Source organism: Clavelina lepadiformis, chromosome 2 (assembly GCF_947623445.1).
Source record: "Clavelina lepadiformis chromosome 2, kaClaLepa1.1, whole genome shotgun sequence".
Classification (NCBI taxonomy): domain Eukaryota; kingdom Metazoa; phylum Chordata; class Ascidiacea; order Aplousobranchia; family Clavelinidae; genus Clavelina; species Clavelina lepadiformis.
Window position 1 is genome coordinate 14,573,173 of NC_135241.1, and position 27,677 is coordinate 14,600,849.

At 37.8% G+C, this 27,677-nt stretch overlaps 2 protein-coding genes and 1 long non-coding RNA gene across 3 annotated transcripts; 2 read left to right on the forward strand and 1 right to left on the reverse strand.

Moving 5' to 3' along the window:
• The first annotated feature begins 227 nt into the window (after positions 1–227).
• LOC143445669 (chondroitin sulfate synthase 1-like) lies at positions 228–10,215 on the forward strand. The gene is made up of 5 exons (XM_076944929.1): positions 228–1,449; positions 1,547–1,673; positions 3,580–3,780; positions 6,179–6,598; positions 7,952–10,215. The coding sequence occupies exons 1-5, from the start codon at positions 473–475 to the stop codon at positions 9,533–9,535; spliced, it is 3,309 nt and encodes a 1,102-aa protein (XP_076801044.1). The 5' UTR covers positions 228–472; the 3' UTR covers positions 9,536–10,215.
• Positions 10,216–12,204: 1,989 nt separating this feature from the next.
• On the forward strand, positions 12,205–15,910 carry LOC143445538 (uncharacterized). Its single transcript, XR_013113831.1, has 2 exons — positions 12,205–15,380; positions 15,617–15,910. It is a non-coding gene; the product is annotated as an uncharacterized LOC143445538 (long non-coding RNA).
• Positions 15,848–27,457, reverse strand: LOC143445537 (transducin-like enhancer protein 4). Its single transcript, XM_076944699.1, has 19 exons — positions 27,291–27,457; positions 27,109–27,206; positions 26,436–26,499; positions 26,318–26,362; positions 26,156–26,218; positions 25,497–25,571; positions 25,169–25,382; positions 24,565–24,623; positions 21,363–21,557; positions 20,653–20,706; positions 18,581–18,795; positions 18,366–18,514; positions 18,127–18,280; positions 17,960–18,031; positions 17,476–17,875; positions 17,193–17,320; positions 16,903–17,097; positions 16,465–16,645; positions 15,848–16,379 (listed from the first exon to the last, which is right to left on the reverse strand). The coding sequence occupies exons 1-19, from the start codon at positions 27,309–27,311 to the stop codon at positions 16,272–16,274; spliced, it is 2,490 nt and encodes an 829-aa protein (XP_076800814.1). The 5' UTR covers positions 27,312–27,457; the 3' UTR covers positions 15,848–16,271.
• Positions 27,458–27,677: the final 220 nt, after the last annotated feature.

Consider the following 27,677-nt stretch of genomic DNA (forward strand, 5'->3'; position numbering starts at 1 on the left):
TCAATACATCACAACTCAATGAGCTCCTCCGGTTATATTGAGTTCAAATGAAAATCATTGTTTCGTAAGTCTTTTAAATAGAAACAATGTTGTCTAAGGGTGACAAGAAATTTGTTGATAAAATTGGATACAGGGTAATGCTATTGTGGTGTTTTCTGGAACAAACATTTGAACTTTTGAAGCATCAACGACACAATTTGATTTGTACCTGGTAGCCTATAAATCGTTCATGTTTGCTTAACACTAATTAACCGATCTTTAGGCGCTGACAATGATAAGAAACATCTGAGTAATGATAGCTGAACTGTCTCAAAAATGATATGATCAACAGTTGAAAGAGGTGGAAGTGCCTGGGAAACGTTGCCCAACCGACACTTTGTCAGCATCTCAAGCGCTGTTGTAAAAGCAGTGGTTGTCAAACACTTTCTTTATCGAATTATAAGAAGCATACAGCTGTTATGAGTACAAACGCATGACTTACTCCCGAAACACCACTTTTCGTATGGGGGCACAACGCCGCATGTTTAGTCGACGCTCTGTTGTAGGACTTCTCACTGGTATTCTTTTGGGATTCAACTTGGCCTCATGGCTGGTCATACCGGTACCAAGTCATACTGATATTGAGATAGAAGTGATTGCTCGTAACGGTGGCGATGAAACGAAACGTCAGGGAATTGAATTTGCCGAATTTCGTCTTGGTGCTACTAGAATTCGACGAAAACAAGGCTTAGGATTGGTTAAAATTGGTCATGACTGCGATCACGAATTTGTTGACTATGGAAATGCAGAGCATCGAGAGAGTTGGGTTGGTCAAGACGGTCGTAAAAGTCGTGTGAAAAATACGAAAGGTAATAGAATAGAGGATATATCAGATAAAGATAAGGCTAATTATGAAAGAGCACTTGAACTGTTTGATCTTCAACAAGAACGTTTAAAAAGACAAAAGGAACTGGAGGTTTTCTATGAAAGTGACATTGAAAATGAAGATGACGGTGATGAAATGCCCCAAGATCGACTCGAAGATTTTCAGCTACCAGCAAACGTGCAGAAATACGTTGAGTACGACCCGGACACAGCTCTACCGGTCGCTGATGGAGAACCAAAAAAACCAGAAAAGTACGGGCTAACTATGCAGCCGAGCTTTTTACTACCTAAAGAGAAAACACCACGTTCTGTTCACCTTGCTGACAGAAAACACTTTATTTATGTTGGAGTTTTGACTGCTCAAAAGTATCTTAGTACGCGTGGTCGCGCTATTATTGATACATGGGCTTACCGTGTTCCGGGAAAAGTGGAGTTTTACGTGGGAGAAGATGTAAAAAATCCTGACGACGGAGGTAAACCTTTGCCACTGGTTCAACTGAAGACGGTGAAAGATGATGTGTACCCACCTCAAAAGAAGTCATTTTTGTTGTTAAAGAATATGTACGACAATTATCTCAATTCTGGGTGAGTACGAATTTTAACAATTTTTTATGTACAACTTCGCACGTTGGCGTATTTTATCTTAATAACACGTAGATAAGTAGGAGATACTTTTCTGCAGATATCAATGGTTTATGAGAGCTGATGATGACGTTTATATTAAAATAGAAGAGCTCGAAAAATTTTTGAGACGTCTAAATAGCAGTCAGCCAATTTTTCTTGGTCAAACCGGACTCGGAAACGCAGAGGTAATTCTTTAATTTTTAGATTTAGAACTGTATAGGCCTAGTTGCTAGTGTTATGGCTATAAAGATGAACGTCAAGTCAATATTGCAACTCCTGTTACCGATGATTTTTCTAAACCAGGGTTCCTTAAACTGGGGTCTGCGGACGCCTTGCTGGTACATGGATGAGTTTTAAGGTGCCGTCAAGTAATTTAGATAAGGGTTCTGTGTAGGGGTACGACCCCTAATTTAAGAACACCTAAAAAAAACCTGAATTTACTTTTTCTCCGAAGAAGTAAGACCTTTTTAGAGACAAGGGAAAAATCTGCACTCAAAAAAGGGCCCACAGCAAAAAATATAGATTTAGGGGTCGGTTAAAAAAGTTTAAAATCCATAATTCTCAACATACAGTATTTTGCATTGTGACACCATAATCACCGCCATCTTTATAATAATAGGAGGCCAAATTTGCGATACAATTTTGGCAATAACTTCTTAGCTACTAAATATTATTGAAAATCCTTTTACTAGTATGTTTACTGACAACTACTTTTTCATTTGAGGACAACTTGTTTTTGAACTTGCCCGTCACTTAAAATTTACACTTGTGCAACTACAACAGAAAATTAGCAGTTATGGATTAGGAGTCGTGGTCTCTTAAAACTTTCTTCGGAATCTCTTAAAATTAACGATCTTAAAAAGCCCGGCACGTTTCCAACGAGATTTTTGTGTCTTTGTTTTCGGTAGTTACCGCTGCCGGAGTAGGCCAGTGCAGCAGCCATGACTAAGCTCAATGAGCTGTAGCTCGACACCATCAATAATACATAACCAAGAAATCGCTCAGTGCTATCAGACACTGACATTTCGATGTTTAACTATGAATACGCTATGCATCTACAAATGCAGTAGAACTCATTAAATAATTGCTTATCCGAAGGAATTAGTTTTGCTTCCACCGTGATAATACTTGTTTTTTATGTAAACTGCCGCCGACAATATGAAGGACGCCCATATTGATAGCATCAATGGAATTGTACCAACGCAAGAATAATAACAAAAACGACCTAACAAGAACAACAGCTGAATGATATCAACTCAAAACGTGTAACAACACCGTATTTGTTACAACATGTGAAAACGTCCAACCGTTGAAAAGTATCCATAAAGCAATAATTACAACGCTTTCAGTGTATCGACACTAGTTATCACCAACACTAAAGTATCAAGACAATATCAATATCAAAAGCATAATATGATGAAACATATAAAACTATCAACCTATGCTTTAGATCAGCATCGGAATAAGATCATATTTGGACTGATCAGTATCATATTTCGCCTGCAAATGGTCATATTTCACTTGAGTAATATCATATTCCACCTGAATAAGATCATATTTCACCTAAATAATATCCAATTTCGCCTGAATAAGATTATATTTCGCCTGAATAAGATTACGTTTCGCCTGAATAATATCATATTTGGGATCATATGGGATGTGTAGGATGTACTTCCTTTTTGAACTTATGAAAGTAATACTGTAAAATTTACAGTGTAAATCATGCGTTGGAATTGTAAACTTGAGGATACACCTCTGGCGATGGTTACACACCGGTGATAAAATTGTTACAAAGGATTTGGTAGTAATCAGTGTAATGTATTACTCTGCTGTTGTTATACTGGCTTAGTTATACCTTTTCAGTTGATGATATATATCAGGTAATTTTCATCTTGTTCTAGGTATGGTATTATCCAGTTGATGATAATATTACCCGCGTTCAATATATGAACACATTAAAAAAAAGCGTTGTTAAATAAAGGACAATGAATCACGAAAATAAAGGTGACTGAATCCCACAACCCACAACCACACAATTTTGTGAACCCCACAAAATGCGATATACGGTAACATCGAAATTTTGTATGAAAGGAACGAGGCAGACTGAGTCTTGCACATGGTGATAATTACTGCATGGGTGGACCAGGAATGATATTCAGTCGGGAAGTGGTACGTCGCGTTGGCCCACACATTCAAGAATGCGTCAAAAAATTATATTCGTGGCATGAAGATGTTGAATTAAGCAGATGCATTCGGAACTTTGCCGACGTGAATTGCGCATGGTCTTATCAGGTTGGTTGATTTGACTAAAATTGGTTGCTGGATTTAACATGGTTAATATGTTTGGTTGTGTTTGCGGGTTTTAATAAAATTTCCAAACAAAGGAAATAATCCTTTCTGGAGTTGCTGCAAAATATAACGTGGAACAAGTTTCAAACGGGACAAACATCATTTCGCAGTAGTATTACTTTGTATTTTTAAAGTCATCTGTTGCCGTTTAAAAACTTTGGTACGGCATTCAAATGACGTTGCGGAAGCGATCACGAAAACTACAGGTTGCAAACTCACTTACGAATAACGCAATTCTCTTTACTGTAAATGGCACAGTTGTTTGTACCTACATTGAACTGACCTAGAATTAATTTTAGCCTTCAGCAAAGTAACTTAGGAGCGGTCATATCCATCTCTTACGAACCCTACTTGTTATTTATAGTATTCAAAGGTCATTTCCTACCTAGTATTCTGATTTACTACTGTAGCTATTTCCTGAAATCCTTGCGTCCAACTTAAAATATTCTCAGCTTTCCTAAACTTGCTTTACTACTTATAAAAATGCTTGCATGTTTCTGACTGGTACGCAAGTTACACAACCAAGGTATGTTTATGTCTTTGCTGCGATATAGCCTGGAAATATTTTTCTTGTCTTATGTTTGATGTTATTACGTGTGTGATGTTTATTATTGGCTGCCACCATTTCACCAAAAAAAAATCATGCGTTCGAAGTTAGTTTTCAAAGTTTCTTCATAACCTAACTTAAATTTTGTAATAGGTTAGTGGGCTAACCTAAACCTAACCTAAATCTAATTCCAATAAATCCTTACTTAGCTTAAATTGACTTTTTTGCATCCCCATTCTCCTAAGTTAACCGCATAACATCATGCTGCGTGACCGACATATGCTGAAATAGTCATTTGGTATATTATTTTATAATTCAGTACTTGCGAATGTGACATGTTCGTTTGTAAATCTTACCTCTGATAATTTAATCGTCAATGATGATCTTAGCTTTTTGTGATCTGTTACCTGACGATATAGTAACTAACAGAACAAACGTACGAATTTGATAAATACAATGTCTAACATTATATGATTTGATCTTACTGATGTTGGGAGACATGACGTTATACTTTTCATCCTGGTAATAATATGTTTCCACCGCGCCAGTAATAAAAAATACAATGAATGAATGCTTACCACTTGTGTGATGGTCACCATCGATGAAATTTTTTAATTCGGCGCAGGCTTGCAGGTGCTCGCAGACTGCCGATTATTTCGTATGCAAAACTGCAATTTATTCCAACCACGTTGTTACTCGAACTCTATTGTGTGAACGTTTTCTGTATTTAACTATGGATATCGTCTTGGTTTTGTTCCATCCCGTAATAGTTTTATTTCAATATTTTTGATTTTGATTCCATATTGAGCTTATTCCTTTGGTGAAATTAATGAGGGCGCCTTAACTTTACAATTTGCTTGTTTGGTGTTAATGCTATCCAAGTTGTCAATGATTAATATGAAAACTGTCGTGGAATAGCTTCGTCAACTGGTTTTGATAGCATAAAATGTCAGTATCTAATGTATGAAATGGGTAAGTAATAAGCTTTATCATGATATTTGTTATTTGCAGCCAAACAAGCAGAACGAATGTAATTTAGTTATGGAATGTGAGCGTTTTTATTATCATCAACTGTTATGTGTGCGGTAGCTTAGAGCAGGGCTTCCCAAACTGGGGGTCGCGACCCCTTGCGGGGTCGCGTAACGAAATTCAGGGGTCGCACAGCGTAGGCTATACCAATTTTACACGAAATACAAAATACAATCAAAACAAAATATCGTTCCAGCCTAATCAACGTTGAAACCGCCTTGAGACCAGCAGTAACAGATATTGAGCCACGGCTGGACTTGCTTTGTAGCAGAAAGCAGTCGCACCAATCACACTGAATAAATGTGTGTGCTTTTTTGTTTCCAGTAGCCTACATATGTGTAAAGTAGTAAGTAGGCTTTGAGTTCTGGTTGCTTGAATTCAGTCTTTGCATCTCAATAAATGTCACTAATGACTAATGTATATTTCGCACTGCTAATCAATTTAAACGTGAAGGATCCCGGAAAACTTCAGAAATTTGAAAGGGGTCGCGAGCAAAAAAGTTTGGGAAGCCCTGGCTTAGAGTCTTTGAGATAAATCAGCAACTGTATCACGTCTTGTGTAGCCTGCAATTTTAAAACATTTAACTAAACGATCAAGTATTTTCCAAGACAAAAGTCTCCTGAAATGCGTATTTGATTTTATCTGCTTGCAACAAAGCTTGTTGTTTATTATTGCCATACGTTTCAAGCATTTTTGTACGCATGTTAAATTCCACACTTGTGTTTCCATAAACATTCACTTATTGGTTTCCTTTGTTTTCTGCAGATGCAAGAATTGTTTTACGAGCATTACACGCTTCGCAAAGGGTATATTGATCCCTTTATTGAGCCAAACAATCCGAAGTTGTACACTGCGTTGACGCTCCATCCAAACAAAAATCCCGCCTACCAGGTCAAACTGCATAAGTTTATGAACTTTCAAAAGATACAGAATAATTTAAAACGCATAAAAACTTTATCGCGTGAAATCGTGAGCTCTAACAAATTTCTCAATACTCGATCTGGAATGGAAGAATACATGCTGGGCATTGCACCTACTCTTCGTCGTTTTGTTCCTCGCAAAAGAGACGAAGTACTTCCCTGGGATTTTATGTCTGAAAGACTATGGTATTCGTTTCCACCGCATCAAGCCAGACGTGCAGTTTCTACAGACCGACAGCTAACGGCTCGAAGTATTATTATGAGGGTAAGTTTTTGACTCATCAAACATTGCTCTGAATTGAATCTATTTCCTGTGTGTAGAGCAATTTAAACACCAACTGTCTGGCAGAACTGTGTTTGTTTGCTCTCTCGGTTTCGTCCATATATTTCTGACGTACACCACACACGATTTGGTCGTTGCTGGTAAAGCATGCTGTGGTTAGCTTGTCAAACATATCCGACATCATTTATGTGTGTGTCAGTTATTTTTGCTTGCATGACCAAACATAGGAACATATACTATACATATACTATACAGTAAAAGGTCGCGATTTAGCCAACAAGTTCAAGAAACATTTCTTTATTCATATGTAGGTTTTTGCTAGTCATTTTCAAATTATTAATTTTATCATATGGATAAAGTAGTATTTTTTGTACTTAACCATAGCTTAACTTTATGGTAAGGCAAGACAAGTTAAAAAACAACGTGGTCTTAAATCATACACAATAGTCAGTAAATATATTGGTGAAAGGATTCGTACTAATATGTTGTGGGTAAGTAGTTATTTACATAAATAAGTGACAAAAATGCAAATTCATTGCTTAATTATGACGAGAATGGCGGTTCTTATTACATCACCAGAAAAGAAACAATAGTGAAGATTCAGGTATAGGCCTAGTTAGATTAAGTACAAATGGAATGTTTCCTGTGACAGACAAGGCCGTAATAGGTATAATTATAGCGAACCTAAGTATGTAACAGGAACATTTTGCGTTAAATATGCCGAAACTAACTTATTGTTGGTGTATTTGTACTTGTTAATGTAATTGTTAACCTACAGTACAGTTCAGCCTTGGCTGTTAGCACTTACCTATTCCGGTAACTGTAGTAACAACAACAATGCTTTACCAGTTTATGTACTGTCATCTGTAACATTCCTGTGCCGACAATAAAAATTAACTTATACTAATTTACCTATGGGGAGTATGGGGACGTATTTCATCCAAAACTTGCTTACCATACCTACCCAGTCATCAGATTTATTTTATTGTGACGTCATAGTGACCAGCCTTCTCGTCATAATAGGAGGCCAAATTTACAACACAATTTTAGCACTAATTGCTTAACCATTACATATTATTAAAAATCCTTTCATCCATATGTTTACCGACAGCTGCTTTTTGATTTAAGGCCAACTTATTTGGATTTAGCCTCTTAATTTAAAAATGTTTTATGTTAAGTAAAGCACGGATAAATTTTAAATCTATCATTAAAACGTTGTTACGTGCATACCTTACGTATGCTTTACTTTTTATCGTACAAGCTTGTAACGTCAACATGTTGCAATGGAAAACATTGTCGGTTAAATAGCTACCTGTTTATCGTTTATTACTGTAGGTAATGCAGACAATGAACGCTAATTCAAAGGCAAGAGGTCGCGTGATCGATTTTAAGCAGATCGGATATGGTTATCGGCGGATCAATCCTCTTTTCGGTGTAGAATATGTTCTTGACTTGATGCTTGTTTACAAACGTTTCAAAGGAAAGAAGCTGACCATTCCTGTTCGGCGCCATGCCTACCTTCAACAGTCATTCTCTAGGGCGGAAATATTTGAGCAATCGCCACTTGATGACCAAATGTTAGTGAAAGTTATGCGCAAATCAAAGGCGGGCATAATTGATACGTTCTTCTCTGCAATGTACAAGCGATCTGCAAGTCTTATATCAGCCTTCGGATTGTCACAAAATGGTGCGAAACCAGCCCTTGTCTCCCAAAAGGATATCACAGAAGGCACTTTTAACACCAGTCGGAATTTTGGCCGTGATTTACGAAAGAACATCATCCGCTATGACACCGGTCAGTTTTCATCTTTTTCCGGAGACGTATTAGAAAACAGACCTCAAAAAGTAAACATTATAATTACTCTTACCGGAAGACACGACGCGTTTAAGTTCTTTATGTTCAACTTGGAAAAGGTTTGTTTGTCCAAAGGAGATCCGGTAAGCTTGCTAATTATCTTATTCACGTCTGACGATCCCGCGAAGGAGGAAGAGCATGAAATGACAAAAGAATTGTTGGATTCCTACGCACAAAAGTATCCCGACTATGATCTGCGCTTAATACCGATCAACGGAAAGTTCTCTCGAGGACTGGGTTTAGAAATCGGAGCGTCACATTTTGCGAACAATTCTCTTTTATTTTTCTGCGATATCGATGTTGTCTTTGATTCCGAATTCATACGAAAGTGCCGGGCAAACACAGTAAAAGGATCAAGAGTTTATTACCCCATTTTATTTAGTGAATTTCATCCGGACTTCGAAAACGTTTTATCGTCCTGGAGGCTATCATCCAACAGAAGCGAATACATTCCTTTGCTACAAGACAATGCAATCGTGAGGAAACGGCAATTAAACAAAGATCATTTTAAAATTGGAACGTCATTAGGGTACTGGAGAAGCTACGGTTATGGTTTGTTGTGTACGTACAAAGGCGACTTTTCAGCGACGGGTGGCTTCGACATTTCCATCCAAGGTTGGGGGATGGAGGATGTTGATTTGGTTGACAAATATGCTTCTGGTTCACGCGGGAGCCGGCGGAGCAAAGTCGAAATAATAAGAAGTGACCAGCATGGTAAAAAACGCGTTGATGTTCTTCGTTCTGTGGAGCCATCGTTGGTGCATGTTTATCATCCATCACATTGTGACCCCAACTTATCGGAAGACCAACTGCGAATGTGCAGAGCATCTCGAGCATCAGGGATTGCATCAATACATAATCTTGCATTCGCTTGGCAGAAGAGCAGTGCCGACGAGGGCAGAAGGGTAGATATTGTAAAGGATCCTGTCAGTGACCTGATCCCAGAAGCTCTTGACGCTGACACCCAGGACAGGAATGTTGAAAACGACCAGTCTAATAAAGACAATGCAGAAAAGTTACATTTAAAACAAGATTTACAATTTAAACACGTTGGAATTAGGTAACATTCAGAAGTGTGTGCAGGCGTTAATTGAGTTTTACCTTCTCTTAATTCGGCAGTTTTACTATTTCCGTTTTAGCCAGACGGCAATTTACAGCAAAAAAAGGTTTGTTCGTTGGGAAAGTTTGAATCTTAATAATGTTGCCTTATACCTCAATGATAGCATTCATATTTTGTGCTATAAATTCATGTTTTTGTTCAATCGGATACCTAATGCAAATTCATACCAACCAAACACTTTCATCTGTATTAACAACACTGTGAGGGAGAAGCATTTGATCCTCGAAAGTATTTATGGCTAACGTTAATTATCATCATGTGTGCCATTAACGTGTTTTCACATTACCTACAAGCGTAAAGCAACATTGAAAAGTGCAGTAACCTAACTGCGTGATGGTCAGGCAATATCGTGAGTTGCATCACCATGTATGGCACTTACACAATTAAATAGCCCAACTGACGAAGGCCTATTATGCGATGTATATGCTACAGTCGATACTGTATTTCTTGAATGAATTGGCAGCTTATAAACGAGAGGGATTTTTTATGTATTGTGCAATTTCTCGTAATAAGCTTACCCTTGTTATTACCTAAAGCTTAGACCGATATTTAACATACTTTAGCCATCTATTTGGAAACTTCAATATCGTGTTTTTGTTGCAATAAAACTATAGGTAGTTCGTTCGTCCAGTCCAGGCAACACGTGATGGTTGATACTGAAAATGATTTTTTACAGATAGTATTCTTGCAATTCTATTCTGTAAAACCTAGGATTTGTTTGGTAAGTTCTTGAGCAACTAAGATTTCATCAGCACGATCAACTGGCAAGAATAAAAAAAAGGACAATATTCTCGGATTTATTTATAATTCTTCTAACTGGTTTCTAAAAGCATTTCTTATGCGTAGTTAACAGAACACAATCTTACTCACATTCGTATAACTTACCAGCAAAATATTCCACCACATGTTAGTGTAGGCTGAAGGGGAGAGCGGAGTTGGTTGAATCAGTGGGTGCTGCTCCGAGACTATAACACGTGACTTAGCTTAACTTGTGTCAGGCGTCGTCTTCTCAAACCTTGCTGCTTGACAAAAAAGAGCTGGATCCATTAAGTTAAAGAACCATTTTGAGCAAACTTATTAAGTTTTGAATTCAAAGGAACTTACTAACGTAATTTTACTAAAACTCTTATTTTAACAAGACTCAATCAAACTAAAATAGATCAGGCGATTTAACCCAATTTTTAAACTACCTTATAGAATATTATTCTGTATTCTGAAGTGAACAAAATTTTTTCTTATAAATTATTTATCTATATACCTGATCAAAATCATCAACCCAAACAAAGGCTATCAAATATAACACTTTACTTGTAAAAAAAAACGTTACGAATTGTTAGAATCAGAATATTCCGACTAAATCATGCTCAATCAGTAATAATAACCATAGTCCGTGACTTACTAGCCTACTAATAAACTTACAAGGAATTAGTAATATTCTGGATTGCTTTCAAAAAAATTATGCCACTCAGTCTAGTCTGTTTTCTGAAAATTACATAGTGAGAAGGCTTAGCTTCCGTGGGCCTATCCCCGACGGCAACCACGTGATAGTTCACCACTGCATTTGGTGAACTATTACTATCGGATTGTTACAAGTGCAAAAAAGGTTAATCAAGTATATCAGACAAGGAAAGATGTATATTGTCGCCAATACTGGTCAATCTGTACAGCAAAGGTATCATCAGCGATAATATCGTCCGTAACTAAAGGACAGCCTTCCTTCTTCCTTCAACACTACCAACAAATTGGTACTGTTTTGGGATCACCTCCACCTGACTCCTCGAAAATCAACCCACAGCAACCGCTATTTGAGTTTTCACTCTCTTATACATCCTCTACAGTCTACACAAACGAGACTAACCAAACTAAAACCTTAATTTCGCCTCAAAATGAATAAACGTTTTTGTATTTGTAATCTAATTTTGAACATCAATGTGATACAACCCATATTAAAGTTTTTCTTGAAGATTCTTTACAGACAACTTGACTTTCGCGGGTCTTACGGAGACACTGACCACTAACTTATACTAACGAACACCACTTTTTTTGAACTGAAATATACTTTTCAAGGTCGTTTATACAGTGTTCAAGGTAAACGTACGTTGTCTTGCTTTTAACAACAAGAAATATAACACTCTCTGTCGTGGAATTGAACCCCGGTCTCCCGCGTGACAGAGGGGGTACTCACCATTATACTAAGGAGGACCACGGTTTCTTTGAACTAAACTTTAGTTTTGAATGTCCTTTATAGGATTATAACACTACAGTATAACCATACCTAATACAAACCACAGTAATCAAGCATTTTGTTTTGAGATTGTGACATCATAATGACAGTCGTCTCCGTCATAATAGGAGGCCAAATTTGCCATACAATTTTGGTAATAAATGTTTGACCACTACATATAATTTTTTGATCAGTATGTTAACTGACAACTACTCTGCTAACTCGTTTTTGTACTTGCCCTTCACTTTAAGTTAAAAATCAGCAGTAGCTTATTGGATTTGCACAGATATCAAAACTTAATATAATACAGTATTGGTATTCCCACGAATCCGAATCTTTTCCAACTCAGCACAAGGTTTTATTGATGATAAAATCGTAAAATGCTGCGGTTAATCAAAAGTTCTAGTAAGCTACAGTAAAATCGATTTGTCATCATGTTAATTGTTGAGGACGTGGCTATGAACGATACGGTTTTTGTTTAGAAGCAGAAGCAATATATATAGAAGCAATTCTTGGTAAACAAACCATATTTTTCCCAAATAACGCACTGCATGTTAAGCTGTTAACGGCTATATATATAGCGTTAACATCAGTTCAACCGCGAAACTTAAAACATGAATTGTTTGTCAAAAATCTTTAAGTTTTAGCCAAAACGTTGCTGGTATGGCGAAGTGTTTTAATGGGAAAAAGCTTAAAGTATCTTCTTAGGTCATCTCTGTGGCTACAACTACATGTTTTTCAACTCAAGAGGATACCGGCTGTAGCCAAGTCAGCCACTCCCTTAATTCACCACGGGGGCTGAAGTGATCACGGAGTTGGAGCGCCAGAGTCCACTCAGGCCGAAGTTTGAAATTGATAGCTCTGTAATGGAATGATTGGTTATTGTTGTTGAACTTGACTGTACCAGTCACTCCAATACAATCTTTGATTGTCTGAATGTTTATTGTCTTCGATATAATGAGCCTCAAGGTCGTTGTTTGCTTAATCAATCCTAGACTCGATTGTTCAGCTAGAAGCTGATTGTCTTGTGAAGCCGACAAGCAAAGTTGTCTGACTTAACACTGAGCTTATCTTAAGTTGTACTGTTCAGTAATTTGCACAAATTTGTTGATTGTATAAATTGGTTATATTGTTTCTTCTTTATACGATTACAAATTAACAGAACATTGGCACATCAACAGCACTTCATTCAACAGTCAATGTAATAGCATTTTGACTTAGCTATATTCAACTGGATTAAATTGCTGAATGCTGATTATTCCCAAACTTGTTAATTCGTACTGCCATACGCTAACAAACTTATTTTTGGCAAACTGAACGCATGCGAGAAAGGCACAAACATTACGTCACAACAATGGTACAGGAAATGATTGTGTCTCGTGTTACGCTTTGCTAAAACGACACATAAGTACGGGAATTGTAAATCTTACATAATCTGTATAGTAATTTTGGTTATTATCACAATATTATCACAGCTCTAATAGATAGGTTGGAAAACGCTACTATAGGTAGCCTGGTGCTAGAATATCATGTAATTTAAAGCAAATCGCTTTGAATTTTGCTGTTGATAAACCTGTTTGATGAAAATTTAACCTGGAGGTTTCAGTAAAAGTGGGAATGGGTGCTTTCATAAATTTCTGTAGTGGCTATATATGCTTCCTCGTTAAGTTTTGTTTTTCCTGTTTATATGATATATTGACATCGTAGTCTGCTGTGTCAAACATCAGATTTCCACAAACTTTGGTAGTTTGGTTTTGGACTAGGACACTGGGTTAGTTTGTAGGCCTACTTGCCGAGTGTAGCGAGCCAGGTTTAATGGCACCGATGTTTTGTACTTTAGCATGTGGGCACTGGGCATAAGGATTTTACCGTGGGTAAAGTTTTATTTCAATTTGCACGTAAAATTTGTACTGTAATACGTGGTTTATGTCAGACGAAAGAGCATTGTGTAGTGATTGTTTAAATCAAGCAAGTAGGCTATTTACAGTACTGTACAGTTTGATTTGGTGCCATTGTCAGATTGCTAAGTTTGTAATATACGCTTTTGTTTCTTGCGCATACACTGCTGTATTCCACGTGCGCAGTGTTGCAGTACTTAATGATTGGCGTTTGCTACATAGGATATAGCCTTGATTTCCGTTAAATATCGGATACCGGAAGTTTGCCTTTGGACGTTAAATAGCTAAGTTTTCATTCTGTCCCAGAATAGGTCAGGCGTGTACAGGATTCTTCCCAAGCCTGTGGGTGTGCAAATTTTTAAAATAGCTGATATTCCGCGCGCACTTTTTAAAGTTTAGTGCTTTCAGTGGTTAGCCGTCTTGCTCGCTAGCCCAGTGGTTAGCGAGCACTATAAGTTTAGAGCACTAGTCCGCAATAATGCAGCCGCTGTTCGATACCCAGTGGCGCTATCATTGTAATGTCTTTGTAATATGTAATTGTAATGTTCTTCTGTTCACTGGACGTGATATACAGTAACAAATTCAGACAATACCTTATAAAATGTGTGTATCAATCGGAACTTGCCCAACGGCTCGCTCGGTATCTGGGGTTCGAGTGGTGACGAATCATCACCTGGTTTAATTCGTGCAAAGACTCCCCTCAGTCCGACTCCGAGGATAAAGATCGCTCTGTAAAGTACACTTTGTAAAGCACGAACCACAATACGCCTAAAACGAATAACCCGATATATTATGCGGGAAATATTTTTTATTGTTTTATATACCCATGGCTAACATACAAAGACCCAAAAGAAGAAGTTGTTGATACCGGATTTGCAACTGTGCATACATAATTAATACTCGTTTAATCAAAACCATTATAATGAGGATGACAGAGAAGATTGCGAAGCGCTGTTTTAAAACTGATATTCATGTTCAAAAATGAGAGCAAGAATAACTTATTTTGAGCATGGAGTTTCAACGTATAGTTGAGATGTTGTAAATATAGATTGTCACGTTTATTTCTGCTTAAAATTTGGGTCGAGGTTGGAAAAGGTGAAGTAGCACTACTGAGCTAATACCAGTGTGGGTAAGCTATTGCCAATTACATATTTACCATGCACATGTGATGTATAGTTTCTAAATCAGTTATAAAAGTCATGGTGACCTTGTGACTGATACATGTAAACTTGATTTAACCAATTGACTTGTTTGGAAATGCGAAAGTCGAATCACCATTTCGATTTGTTTTTGGGACGGTTGGTATGATATTATAATCGTTATCCTCGGACGATGGAAAATGTTTGCACAACTTAAACTGGGTGATGATTTTGCTCGAGCCCCGGTTACTGGGCTTGTTATTGTGCAAGTTCCGATGGATTCACATTTTTATTTGGTTTTAGACTTTTTTATATTGCCCAAATTTGGAACAATGATCAGTCGTTGTATAGATCAGGTGCAGTACCAGTAGAATAATTTGCCACTGTGTGCGCATGTAATTGAATTCAATAGGCTATATTTTTGGTTAACACTGTATGACAATGACAACTGTAGATCCAAATGAAATCAGTCTGGACTACATAATGCAAGAAACAGATCAGCTGTCTGAAGAACTTCAAAACAAGCAAGTGAGACGATTTTGTAAATTGGTTGAAATTAGGCCAAAATGAGGATGATGCCCAGCGCCCGAACTTGACAGTTTCTTAACATAGTGTTATTATTTTTCTAATATAGGCCTACCGCCTATCTGAAAAAATGCACTGTACAAACCATGGGATTATAGAATACGATTTAAATGACAGTTAGGGTTGCTAGTTAGTATTTTCATTGCGCATAACTATGCATGGTAAAAAATTCCTTTTAGATGGAAATTATAAAATTGTTGATCATAGCCAAACAAAATGAATTGGAGTTAACCTACGAAGCAACTAAACCCGAAAAGGATTTGCACCTTGAAGAAATGAAAACTGCCTGCGAATCTACACGGCATATAACAGGACAACTTAAGCAATCATAAAGGTTTTAATACCGAGATTTTCAAAAGACGAACTTCTGAGCTATAAATTTTAATTCAATATTTGGATTGGAACAACTGTTCTTATTTTTGCATTTTATTTTCAACAGCGAAATACAATTAAAACAGAATACAACCATAAAATTAGCCGGTGTTGCCAGCATAAGCGGCCTATAACGTGTTGATCCAATACACTTAAAGCTGGTTTGCAGAAATATTACACATGTCTCAAAAATAAAGCCGTTGAATAAGTTAATCGTTGTTTGGTAGGATGATTGTTTTTCACTACTTATATGTTAAATATTACATTAATATCGCCGATGCTGCCACATAGCGAGTAATTGCAAAAATAACGCCGCAGAGTAAAACGGGAAAAGATATCGAAACGACACAGGGTGGATTTATATATAAACATTTTGAGCTTGAATAGGCTGCGGTCACGCAATAACGAAATTGCAGGAAGCGTTACAAGGAATTGAACTAGCAACCTTTTCAAACATAAAAATCAGCTCAGAACTTCATAAACCGTTGCTTTCTTATCGCCTGATCCAGTGATAATGTAGCGATCATCCAAAGAAATATCACAGCTCAACACAGATGAAGTTTCTTTATACTGTACAAATAAAGTTTACAAGTAATCGCCACAGTCATAAAGAAACAATACAGCGCAATGCACAAACCTCTGTTGCATTGTATACCTGAAAAATACTGGCACCATATGGAGTGCGCCAAGCATTAAGCATGTTGTCCTTGCCTGTACTGACAAACCATTTTCCCGAATGTGCAAACTTTAGTGAAAGCACGCAGCTTTCATGCAGATGCAGTTGGTATTTGTCTGGCTTGGCGTCATGTAATACCTCAATCGTGCTATTTTCCATACTAAAAGCAAATAAAAATATGTAGAACAATAAGAGATTTGGGAAAACCGCGGTATTACTCACATGATCATAAATTGTTGAACGGTAACTTTTTTCAGCTGATTTAGTTGTAAATATAATCTTATAATGCTGATTATGATATTATCAAAACTAAACGTTTATCAACTGATTAGGCTATAACTTTTGTATGTAAATTTCACATGGGTGCAATTCCAACGGATCAGCGATTTGGCTGGCATTACCATGCGAGCACCTTACCCAACAGTGAGCCAATCCCCAGATGGACAATATCCCAAAGAAAATATTTGTGAACTAAAATCGTATTGGTCCAATTGCTTTCCAGCTGTTAAATTCCACGACCGAACGGTGTTGTCCAGTCCTCCTGTCCATAATTTGTTGCCATCAGGCGATATATCAATACAGCTCGCACCATCCGTGTGACCTTGAAATTGTCTGCGCAATTTTTTTAATTAAATGGTTAAAATAGCTTATAAAATATTTCAATTAAAAATTCCCAGAAAACTTGATAAAGATCGATTAATACTAACCTAATAATTTTTTGGTTATGCAAGTCCCATACAGCTATGTTCCCATCACTACAGCAGCTGAAACAAAACTTAGAATCGGGACTAATGGCGAGAGCATAACAGGCTAAAGCACCGGACTTCAGTTCGCCCTGCACGAAAAAACCCATCACCAAACACTATCCCGCGTTGGCGGTTGTTTGTAAACAATAAAAGTTGACTTAATCTAAAGATTGGCATAATCTACGAGATAGTAGACTACCCTGCAATGTTTTAGTAAACTATTTTTATTATACATAACACATACTTTCAAACGAGGTGATGGTCCTGCGGCTAAGTCCCAAATTGATAGATTGCTTGCCTCTCCTCCAACCAGGAGTGTACGAGCGTCGGGAAGCAATTTACAGGATCGTATATAGCTGTCACGCTGGAGGCAATCAATTTGAGTAACAGGTCTTTGTTTCACCACAGGACCGCTTGACAGTCCATTGTGTGTGTTCATGTCCCAAATCTTCACACAGCCTTTCCCCCCGGTATAAACGTGTTGCGTTGGGTTGCTCACTGTGACCGCGCAAACGACCTCGCCGTGCAAAAGACTGAGAATGGGACGAGCAGCCCGGGGAATTCCGGGACCGATCAAAGCGTCAGCTGGAAACTGAACCGTCTGTGGCGGTTGACCTTCGGCGCTAACGTGGTAAGAGCAGCCCCTATTTGTTTTAAATAGAGTTATGTTTTTAAATTGGATATGTTTTTTTTAAACAGAGGAAAGCCCGGTTATTGTAGTCGCTTACGGCTTTCCCAGTGACGGCATTCCATGCTGGAGTACTGGACGCATTTGGCTATCAAACGGAGCCATAGGTCCTCTGGAAAACAACAAGTCAACGTTAGCGCATCATCCATTGCTTGGCATTGTAAGAGTTTGAAAGAAAGGAAATTGCGAGTTTAAGCTAGCATCAACCTGTAATGAGCGGCTGCAGCAACAGCAACTGGATTCATCCCTGGGAGTCCATGCAAATTATCATACAATCCTGGATGAACACCGGGTTGTATCATTGTTGGGTATCCAGCAGTTGGGCCGCCAGGAAAACCCAAAGGCCCTGGATTTCGTATAGCTGTATAAGAATACGGAAAGGTAAGGTTAGCAAATGAATCATGCATGAATTATATAGTCCTAAGCCAATATGCCCAATTTCTCACCCAGTGTTTCTGCCATAGGCCGCTCCGACATCACTTGTCGTGGAATGTTTGGGCTTCCGGATGCGCTACGCATACTAGAGGGTCTCGCCTGAGGGCTTACAGATTTTGACAAAGGTTCACGATTGTTTGTTCCACGGTCGCTCTTTGGTCTAACATAAACTTTAAACTTAGAATATACACAAATATAGAAATGCAAAGCCTTCACTTCTGCTTACTGCAACTGTCGCAAAGTCCCGCTCGCAGAAGAACCAACTGAAGAAGGACTGCCTGGCGGAAGGTTAGCGTTTGTTTCCTTTTTAGTGAGAGGAAATGGTCCGGTTGAACGGGGTATCATTTGTTGGTTATTTGAAGAAGGCGCATGAGCAGCGGAATCTGAAGCACCATTTTCGTGGGGAAAATGTTCATCAACATTTAGTGGACTGGTACGCTCCTAAATTTATTTACAAATGTAGTAGTACTGTAGTACTAAATCCAGTGAGCGTCATTATTCGTGAAAGGTGCTAGATGTTGCAAATAGGTAAATTGATACAAGAATAGACCCTAACTATTTGAATAGCACCAAACAGTCGGTTTTTATAGTAAAAAGAAACAATGTGCATCCTAGGAACTTCAAGTCGGCAACACAGAAGCCTTTTGTATTTACGAACACACAAAAGCTCGGGCTTATAATTATAGGATACGCTTAATGCCGGATAAAGTTGTACAACGCTTCACTTTGTTTATTTCTGCTTTGTTCGACGTTGGGGATAGGTTGATACAAGCCCGATCGCCGATGATATGTGAAGGATTTGATTGAATCACTAATAGAGTCTTTTATGGCAGAAAAGAAGTTCTTTTTCCAAGAAGAAGAAGGCTATACCAGCTTTTTAGTGGCGCGATGAAATAGATAGGGTACTGCCTCATAGGAGCCTACATATTCAATGAAGAATACGGTAAACGCACATCGTCACTATGATGAATAAAAAGTATACGTCTCTCGGCTGTTTCTATAAGAGAGTGGGAACTGATTGCAGTTAAAGAATTATTGCGAGGCGCACAAACGCTCTTGGGAATTTCAATTCCAACCACAAATCGTGCTAGTAAATGCCCGTAACGAAATGAGCACTTGCGGGAGAATTAACGGTTCGTTCGTCACGCTAAAAAAGACTTCAAAAGAAATCAACCGCAAGTTGCTACGCAATGGTGAGTAAGTATGAGAGAAATTCTTGGTAGCACTACAGGAAAGCTCGACCACGTGAAATGGTGTAATCATATCGTCACCACTAAAGAGGACTATACTCCTGACAAACCACACGGTCTTTCCAATACAAACACGCCTTGTTTGTTTATAGTAAGTAGGCAACTTTCTACCAATATTACGATGAATGAAAGAAGTAGATTAACAGTTAAATAGATCAGGAAACATGATAGATAGTTAGATGGCCTATGCTACATGTTTTTAGCTGGCTTTGAATTACGTAGCGATTTTGTTTTCCCGAAATACCAACGATGTTCTTATGACTACATCGTTGAGTTCTCCTTGTACTGAACAAACATTGATTGTAGTGGCTCAATATAACAGATAAGAAACGCGTTTCTATTTTAGCAGATATAAGTGGTTATACTTAGACGTTCGCAAAGCTTAGCTTACACAGAGCATTAAATGATTCACAACAATCAGTCGGGCAAAATAGGAGAAAAGAATAAGGCGATCTATGCGTATTTTTCTCGAAGGCATCACCACCGTTTATCGCATAATAACGTAACCACCTGTCTCATTAAAGAGGAAATCAGATAAATATCAAATAACAGCCTGAAGTAAAATGGAGTTACCTTAAATAATCCAAGCTGCGAAGTTCACAATCCAAACACACATTTATGTCGATCTAACAATTAGTGACGTTGACGCGTTAAATAATTCACACATGTCATCAAAGGTAACAACGTTGTCAACCAGTTTATTGGTTTTGTGACTGTCGACCGGAGTTTAAACAATAAACAATCTAATGAAAAACTGTTACTACCATGCCATGTCTCTAGTCACTGTTTAATTCAGTGTGAAGAAAAATTAAAAGTTTGGAAAATCAGAAAACGTATTTGAATTCGTATTCGTATTCAAGACCGACAGCGCGAAAGGAATTCCTGAAGAAACTATGTAAAACGTATCGTAACCTGGTGCTACATGACCAAATATTATGTAGCCTACGCTTAATTTCGTTAAACAGTATAAACTTGTTCTAAATTGCTGCACATGTTTACTTTTAGTGATTCAACCCATTATATTACAATATTATTCAACTCCACTCACGTCATTGGAAACGTCCACAACCAGGTCGTGATCACTCTTTTCAGCATCGGAGTCCTGAAAAAATACCAAATTATACACTCCACAGTTACACCTAATAGCTACAAGCACTGGACATATTCAAAATTTCTATTAATCGTAGCCTAATCCTTTGCATGATCTGGGGGCAAGAACGTAAATCTGATGTGTTTACAGTAGTCAAGTAAAAAGTTAAAAACACCATAGCGCGTCGTAGACGCTTAATCATAATCATTAGCGGCGGAGCGTGAAATAAGTTTACCACCGCCATGCACATTTACCTATGGCGCCTTAAGTCCCTGCAACCATATTTGCGAGATGTTCTTAGACAACGCTATCAAACCCGCTACCTGCCTGCCTTGGGGCAGAAATAAAATTTTAAGGATGTTGACTATATTTTCTCTGGACAGCGAGTAGTGAGAAAAGCCGAACTATGTTTTGTCGAAGCTGGTTTTGAACACAATTTAATCTTACAGACTAAAAATGGAACAGACTTCCGTTCTTGTTTAATAGTAATATTATATACTGTATACAGTGTACTGTTGGAGAAATCCTTCTTGTTTAAAACGCTTTGGAAATCGTTTTACAGCTCAGTGACGAGAAAACGAATTTGGTAAACACTGGCTTATATAGTCAAAGAGTTGTTTACTTTAATTCAAGAACACAAAGTCAACTACGGGGCCACTGGCACAAACCTCTTGCTCTAGTTTCCTCTTTTTATTCGGTGTATCTACCTCAGATGTCAAATGCAAGTGGTTGATAGCTGGACGTATGCCGTTAGTGGAATGCGCTGCACCAGGTGGTGGAGCATTATCGGATGTTGGTGGCATTCCGGAATGTTCCTCTCTGCGTTGTGAAATCCCATTAAGACCGGCTGGCGATACAGAGGGCTGCATTAAACGGAGATTAGCTTATTACCATGGTAATAGGCAGGTATTTGTAAAGTGAATCAAATGCAAAAAGCAACTGATCTTTTGCAAAAAAACGACAATGCTGATATCATCGAACAACCGTTTGATATTATTGATAAAAGAGTTGGCAACATTCGTAACGCATGTAGCCAATGACAGTTATAAAGGCATTCCAAATATTAACCGATGGCTGACGTACTTATCATGATTAATGTGCGACTGTTGCGGAAGTTCGCGCCTTTCTTCGTAACTATGTGCGACGTCTCGTTATACCTTACAAAATATAATTTGCGGTGCAAGACAAATTTTTTAAATGTTCATTCTCTTTTAATCAATTAAAACATGCAGACTTTCCTTGAACCAATTAGTATCGCTAACATTTTTCTCTATTTCATCAAATAATAGTGTATAGCCGTTACTCAAACTGGACTGTGCAAAACATTGGAACGTATGTTTGTTTGCAAAATTTTCAGAAATTTCTACTGTACTCTGGTAAGAGAAGCGATGTCACAAAGCAGGTTTCTAACAACCATCAGCCCCATGTTAATCATTGCAATCTCTCCCTCAATCAAACCTAGCGTAAAAGCTGAACTCTGACATTCAAAATTATTTAATCACTGCAATGCCAGACTCTATTCGATCTTCAACGGGACTGTTTTACAAACGGGTTTGTTAAAGTTGTCTGATGTTTCCAATATCGAAGTCAAAAACACCGCGCAGTTCATACAGAAGATACAGTTCATACAGATGTACTAACGTACATCCAAACAAGTGTTTATACTTGCATAAAAATTTATATCACCAAATGTGCAAGCATATATACGGTATTGTTTATATACGGTATTAATAGAGGGGCGCTATTGTCTACTATAACAGTTAAGTGTGGGACAGGCGGCGCCGCAAATTGTTTTCGATTGATATGTGGACAATAATAATTCAAGGGTTTATTTACATGTATAGATTGTAGAGCATAGTGCAATTACAGTTTTTTTAGCGCGAACAATTCCCCTTCCAATTACTTGCAACTATTCTCTTGGCTCGACAAGCAATCTCCAACGAGTCCAATGCAATTTCACTTGTCACAAGCATTACAAACTATTCGATCTTATCGATGACCGACAGGCCAAACACCGCAATCGGTTTATCTGCAAGAGGCGCCTGTTTATCGAGTTCTCGTACATTTACGTCGATGATAAGCAGGTGTTACGTCCCACAAGAGGAGTTCTTAAAAACTGCCATTGCCTATATTACCTAAAAATCAACAACCCCATCAATTATAATTGATACATATAAATATATATATATATATATAATTAAAGGCTATAGCATCTTAAATGCTATTCTTATTGAAAAGATTACCATCAAACAACACTCTCCCGCGCTAACCTTAAATGAAATGCACGCCGAAATTTTCATAATCATGTAATCTTCGTTTTGAAGCCAGATTAAATTTTAACGGTCTGATCCAATAGAGAAATAGGCAGTTAGGTACTATTTGACTATTGAGATTACGTAATGTAGGGCGACGTGAACGGGTTTCAAGCGTTTCAGTCTTTGGTTAAACAAACATTAATGGATCACATTTGACACGCCATGTTCGACGTACCTTTAATGAGCGCCCAAAAGAGTGAAGTTTTACTTAACAAATCACGGCCGAAACACTTCTTGTAAATTTTTCGCTAACAGGCTAGCTTTTATAAAATACCGTTGCCTAAATCATGTGACTGCTGCATTTCACGCAGTTAAATAGAAAAGGTAATGTGCAAGTACCGTACAAGTAAAATTTTATTTGGCGAAGACTTTCAGCACAGCCAGGTTTCGCTATAGCGTTTCATAAATGATGTGTATTACCGCCAGCTGCAGCTAAACGTATTTAATTTTAGTGGTTGACTTCGTGACCTGGTCATGATCAATTTTCAGGTAAAAACCAATTCAATTACGTGTCAATTTTTAATAACATTGTGAGAACGTTTATTAAGCAATACATAAACTGTAGCACAATTTAGAAAGATCATATATTAAGTTTTTGCTCTTTACTACTATCATGTATTGTGTACTGCTCCCTATAGTTTACACCAATTTGTACAACTTTCTTCGCGACAGTAGTGGTGCTCGATTTATGAGCTGGCTACTTTGCGACCATTGACCTAAATAGATTAAGTTACAACCCAAGATCAATGAAATTGAATTCTGATGAACGTAGTCCATAAACATATGGAGGGCAGTTGAGCAAAACACAACACTAATCATCTCCGGGAAGTTTTCCATTTTTAACCGTGAGGTCATATGTCGAGCCTGCCCATTGTTACACATCAGCAACATCACGCTTCTCGAAAGCAGCTTACAGCGTAACGTTGCTTTCCGGGTTTACAATTAATCAGCCAATTCAATAGCGATTGGGAAGCCTTATTCAACAACAATTAATCGCTTCCTCAAACTGGGTTACTAATAGCACGGCGCAGAATCTGATACCCCGGAATAAACGCATTTATAGCTATTGTGTTCCATGGAATGCAAGCAAGCGAGTTTGCTGTTTAGTTTCGGCGCTTTAGGAATTTGTACCCGTTACACAACAATTACACCGAAATCACGTAGAGTCGTGACGACATGATGAGCTAGCCTAACCTGCAAGGTATCTGGCTCAGCAAATTCTACAGTGTGTAACTTTATGCTTAAACGACCATAGCACATAAAATAATTAACATGTGGCGTGCGAATTTGTGTGCCACGTCACCATACCATGATGGGCATCTTCATGCAAGCGCAATAGCTTCAAAATTGACGAGATTATTATTTTCAACATTGTAACCATGACATGCTAACCGTGCGGACAAATACAGGCTTTATTAGTTTGTGCTCGTAGTCTATGTAAACAATGTATAGGCATTTAGCCTTATACAGTATTGTCTCAGTATATATATATTTGTATATATACAACTTCCCAGTCCCACAGTATGGTTCTCATAAATACAAATATTGCACTTACATGACGACTTTCCCGATCCCTATCTCTTGAGCTGTTGGTTGCATGGAAGGCCGAAGGAGCTGGAAATAATTACATTAGAATAAGTCAGCTATATACGGTTAATCGAAGAAAGGCACACAAATACGGCACAGAAAATCAATATCGATTTTTCTCGTTTTAAAATCACCTTAAAGAATAATTTTCAACCCACACTAAATTGACTGGAGAGTATAATACAAAGCCATTTGGTTTAGAAGATGTGTAAAAAACTATATGGAAAACTCGGTCGTCATGCAGAAAATTGACATATGTTATTACCGTAGGCTTCCATACAGGAATACGTTTTAAAACTTAAATAACATGTAACAGAAACATTTTACGCAGCTATACTGTAATAATTTAATAACTGCCGAGAGACGGGCACGTTAACACGAGGCAGTGATACTTCTCTGGTAAAACAAAAAACTTAATTTCCTTGTTTTCTGCTATACTCGAATCAAATGTTATTCACTTTCGTTACAAGACACTGCATTAACCACAAAAGAAATGAAGACGGGTTTCTCCAACAAGAAAATATGATAAAATATGCTAATGTTATTCGTAAACACTTCACAAAAAAACAAACCTGATTCACTGCCTCGCACTTCTTCCTTTGCAGCGGCGGCTATTTGTGCGAGAGGGTGCGGGGGATGGTGGGCCGCCTGCGAGAGGGCTAATAATCCGGTTGCTGATGACGAGGTGGGTAGATGTGGAGGAGGTGGCAATCCAGAAGGATGAGGAGGCATGCCAGGAATGGGAGGAGTGGGATGATGAAGCTGAAACTGTCCTTGCTGTGCTTGCTAAAATTAGAGTATTAAGTTAGAGTTAGGTAGAGTTTTAATCAAATATATTATTAGCGCTCTGAAGGTTTTTCATTCCTTGTTCCGCTTGGCTTTGACAATATTTCTATTTACCCCGATAAGTTGATTTAGTTCCGTCATCGTTATTTGCTTTGCTCTTTCCACTGCCGAAGCCACTTGCTGCTGTTGCTGCAGAAACAAAGCAAATTACGATCTTGCTGCCATGCTGTATTACCATGATGTGTCTTATTTTATGCGACAATCAGATATATATAAAAAGAATATTAGAAAAGGAAACCATCCGAATCTCTTCGAAATGCAAATGGAACACATTTTGCATTAATTGAAATCAGATCAGAAGAGCTTTGTATAAATATATCTCAAGTGCGCTTAGCTGAGATGGAGCATAGCCATTTGCAACTACAAACAGCTTTTAATTACAGTTCTAAGTTGCTTAATATGATTAATTGATTATCTACCGCAGCGATGATGGTTATGGTAATTTTATTCTTCGTCGTATTTGCAAGAGGTCATCGAGTGCTTAACTAATCGATATCACTACTTTCTTAGTATTCCCAGAGCAATCGATATACCGATCGACAATTCGCAGTAGCGTTCTCCGATATATCAATTCTAAGGACGTCGACATTGGATTAAAACCCAAGCAAGAACTGATCTAATATGCTTATTCACTCACTAACCATCCGTGATCTCGCTATATCACAAATATAATCAAAATATACAGACCAACCATCTTTCATAAATCGACTTACGTCTTGCGACAGGTAATGCATAATTTGCAAAATTATTGAATGTAGTCGTTTTGCGATCTCTGTCTGCAACAAGAACACGAGAATAAGCTCCGAATGAGCTATGATCATGACAGTAAATATATTGTAAATCTCTTGAGTAGATATTTCGGCAAACTCACTTACCTGCTTGTGCATTTCGATGTTCAGGCCATATGACATTTCATAATACTGCGGCAAAAACATAAAAATGAATCTATTTTTAATGAAACAAGAACGAACCAAGAAACTTAGTGTCATTTACCATTACGTAATGTCGTTGCATTTCCGTCTTTTCCGAGGCTAGTTTTTCTCGGTCCAATTTTAAACTGCGTGAAATAACGAAATACTGTAATTACACTTAGATGACTCACTTAGAGTTCAATTCATTCGTTGTTTTGATTAAGCTTAAAAATAACTTTTTCATATACTGTAGTTGATTGCTTCCCAATGATTTGAGACTGTATAGGGTTGTGTTAAATTTGCTGGTGTATTGTGCATTGCATCAAAACAGGGCTAAAATATTACATAACGTTGATATATTGACCAATGATTGTAATTGAGCTACAACAGCCTGTTAAGCCACCCTGGCGTTTATCTATCAACACCTTTTGAGGAATGCAAGATCATAAATTAAGTTAGCACTACGGTTGATAAGAAGTCGTCACGTTTAAAACGAATAACTCCTACCGTTGCAAATTAAAATTGCAGTTGCATGCAAAAATTGGTATATCCAAAATAGAAAAGAGTTCTAGTATACTGCAGGTTGAACGGGCGCCTTAAATCAAACTTTTGTCACCGACCTTACTAAATGCGTTCAATTAGTTTATACACACTTCGGTTTGGAAACGGTAAGTGAATTTTTCGATTACACAGAACATGGAAACTTGCATTAAAATTCACAGCAAGAGGAAACTATTGAGGTTAGTTTTGTATACCTGTGGTGCTGGGCTTGCAAAAAGTTGAACTCTTCTTTGATACGATCACATGTCTCAGCCACCATATTACCAAATGGTTGTCCGGGTCCTGGTGGCGCCTGAATACAAAAAATACATGCGCTTTAACGTTAATTCATATAAGAAAATATTTGCTTGATGAATGATCAAAGTCTTTAGCTTACCGGAGGGCGATTAGGAAACATGATGGGCGGTTTTGATATATCCTTCGTCTTTGTATTATATATCCTTCGTCGCTTTCTGAAGTTATATGTTTATCAGTTATATGTTCCTTAATCCAAATGTGTAGAGCAGCTGATGTTGGTGCTTAGCTGTTTTTTTTTTTAAATCAACAATTATCAATCCAGTAATAACAATATAAATAATATGAAAGTAATTGATGAACGCGGTAGACTTGCATCTAACAAACCCCGGATAGGTAGCATGAACACCAGTTTGCCACTCCTTGGCAAAGGAGCGTCGTTTGAACTGGCTGCGACAAGTAACCCTTTTGTTTGCCGCCGAGAGCTGTTTATTCCCTCGTTGGCAGCCTAGCACTACTAGCATACAAA